A 2982-nucleotide genomic window follows, 5' to 3' on the forward strand; every position below is an offset into this window, starting at 1 on the left:
AGCATCAGCAGCAGCAGCAGCAGCATCAGCAGCAGCATCAGCAGCAGCATCAGCAGCAGCAGCATCATCAACAACAACAACAACAGCATCATCAACAGGCCAATCAGCAACCGCAACACCAGCAACATATTCAACAACACCAGACGCAACCAAACCAAATGGGTGTGGTGGGAAGTCCGACTCCTCAAAGGCCGCCTAGTGCCTCGCAAGGCACCCCGAATCACAACATGGCCCAAGGACAGCAGTCCCAGCACTCGACTCCCCAACCTGCACCACAAAGCCAACCCCCTGCGAATCAGCAGCAGCCGAGTGCTGCAGCGACGCCTCAGACACCGACCTTTCCCTCGAATGCACAGAACCCCGCCGTCAACGGTGCTCCGCCTGCAGCAACCCCCCTCAGCCCAGGCTCGGCCACCAGAGAGCAGGAGAGGATGATGGTGCTGTTGAGCATTAATAATGAGCTTCTGTATGAGTCGATCAGGATGCAGCAGACGTTGCATGAACTCAAGGAAGATTCCGGGCCGCCAGAAGCAGGAGCTCCTCCATCTCGGGAGGAAATGATGGCACAGCAAGACTACAACCAGTAAGTGAACGCTGTGGAGTAGCCATTATTTTAATCCTGCTCACATTGTTCCAGATGCATGCGGAGGTTGCAAGGAAATCTGAGCTATCTCGCTACCATGGTTGACCGTGACCGCAAGCCTGCGACACTTCCCCCGAGCCCAGCGTATCTGACGCCTCCACCACTGAACATGAAAATTCCCGTCAAGTCTCATCCGCCCGGAGCTGACGAGGAGACCAGAGCCCTCGAACCCATGGTGGACCGCGAACAGAGGCAGAAACTCATGGTAGAGCTGTACACGCAGCTGCAAGGTCTTTACCCTGGTGTCGATCCGAAGAAGGAGCCAACATACAACAGAGCACCAGGCCAGAAGCCTGGCACGGCGCAGGCCAGTCCGGTAGTCACGCACTCGCAAGGCCCGCCGCAGACGCCCACGTCAGCTTCCGCCCCTTAGCTGTCCCTCGTGCCGTCGTGAGCTATCGAGGTTTGTCGGGATTCAGGAAACCTTTTACAGGGATGAGCCCTCGAACAATTGGAGCACGGGATATTGATTGGGTCGTGGTGTATTCAGGGGGGAAAATTGTACAGAAAAGACATGTTCTCACGGCCGGGCGTTATTAGTGGCCTGGATATATAAGCGTTGCAACGTGTACTTACTCAGGTGTTTGCCGGGAGAACAGCGGCATCCGGCGGTTGGGCTTGGCCTGACAGAAAATCTAATGCGACGAGTAAATCATCCCTCTGCTCAACATCAGTCGTCTGTGGTACAATCCCATGGCCTGTTACAGGTTTTTGGGCGACTTCAGGGCATCTGAAGATCAAGAAGCCCTGCATGTTTACATGACGATACGGGCTGTGGTTTTGACAAGGGTGTGCCGACCGACTGACCAGCACATATTCTTTCAATGACAGCACAATGCGCAGGTAGTAGCGCCAGGCGGCAAGATGCGAGGAAGAACCCTGCGAGCCCTGCGCTCGCTCTGTTCCTGACCGGGGACACGTCAGTATGTGGGCTGGGACACGTACATGTAGATGAAAGACGTCATGGTCAGAGGCGAACCATCCAAGGGCAAAGCATGAGCAGTGGAGCTACGATGGCTCACCAAAACCCGAATTGGATCGCTCGGTCGCACACGTACGGCGTCGTAGTATGGAGGGGCTTCTCGACAATAGAGCTAGGTTCGGATGCTGTCAGGCAAGTCAGGGTGAGCCTCGCTGGGACGCCTCACCACAGCGAGTGCTTAGTGCAGCTCCCCGCCCCGCGAGAGCTATGGGCAGGCTCAGGGCTGGCACAGAAGGCGGTTCACTTGAGGCTTGGTAGGTATGTTCTGTTTCTGTTTCGAAAGTGGGTATGCAGATGGATGGGGCACCGAGATTTCGCGACGTTCCCCTTCAACCAACGTGGGCAGCGAACTTGCTCTGACGGAAAGGGAAACACTTCTATAGGTCCTGTCTAAGGTCCGATCGTGCCCTCATATGGTGCCCGTCGGCACGCGCCTGGCAGACACGTCGAGACAATACAATCTGCTTTCGCGCCTATGCAGTCCGTTGTCCACCCCTTGGGTGCAGCATCCACATAGACAATGCAAGGCTGGGGAGAGAGATCCTGCCATTGGTGTCATTGGGTGGGATTTTGGTGGGGGGCTTAACGGACTCAGGGGCAAGTCAGGGGATGTGGCCATCAATATCAACAAAACGAACCAATCAACGCGCGCGGAGATGCGAGGAGCGGAAATTGTGCTAGCCTCCTCCTCGCCTCTCATGCTGGTACCACCCCCTCCTTGATGGCCGCCCAGGGACTCTCTTTGATGGGTCAGATTATTTTAGTGATGGGAAGAAGCTACGTGACCTGTAAGATGGCCTGAACAGGACGACTAGACAGGGTTGCTTTTTGGGTAGCGTCGATATCGGGCCTAGCCAGCCTAGCCGGCACATCAGGGGACCACATTACAGTGCGGTAGACGAGGAGGACGAAGAGGAACGGCCGATGATTGATGCCCTGAGGAGCTGGATTGATTTGCTTTGCACTTCGCCAGGGTCTCGAATCGTTCGGCTCATCAAACCCTCGTTTCTCGAGATCAGCTAGCTGGCTGGTTTATTTCATTTCATCATTTGCTGTGAATCAATTGTCGTTGAAAATCATTTCGCCCGTCGCACCTGCCTCGTTTCCCGTTGGAACTTCTTTCCACCCCATCGAGACGCGGTGTTTCAGCCTGCTTGACTCCTGGAGTGAAACAGCGCGAAAGGCAATCACTAGAGATATTGACGAGGCGAATCCCATACTCTTGCAGTCTGGCACCTCGCCCGAAGAAAGGTTGGGTGGCCAACCGACAAGGACATCCGCCAGCATCGCCATCCTCGTCACCAAAGGGCATGCTCGAGCGCCACCTCGACTGATTAAAGGGTAGCCCAAAAGTCGA

General features: G+C 55.4%; 1 protein-coding gene across 1 annotated transcript; it reads left to right on the plus strand.

Moving 5' to 3' along the window:
* Positions 1-158: 158 nt before the first annotated feature.
* VDBG_00989 (conserved hypothetical protein) lies at positions 159-1016 on the plus strand (the record flags this gene model as incomplete). The annotated part of the gene is made up of 2 exons (XM_003009260.1): positions 159-583; positions 638-1016. 2 exons carry the CDS (start codon positions 159-161, stop codon positions 1014-1016), a joined length of 804 nt encoding a protein of 267 aa, XP_003009306.1.
* Positions 1017-2982: the final 1966 nt, after the last annotated feature.

Source organism: Verticillium alfalfae, genomic scaffold, assembly GCF_000150825.1.
Source record: "Verticillium alfalfae VaMs.102 supercont1.1 genomic scaffold, whole genome shotgun sequence".
Taxonomy (NCBI): domain Eukaryota; kingdom Fungi; phylum Ascomycota; class Sordariomycetes; order Glomerellales; family Plectosphaerellaceae; genus Verticillium; species Verticillium alfalfae.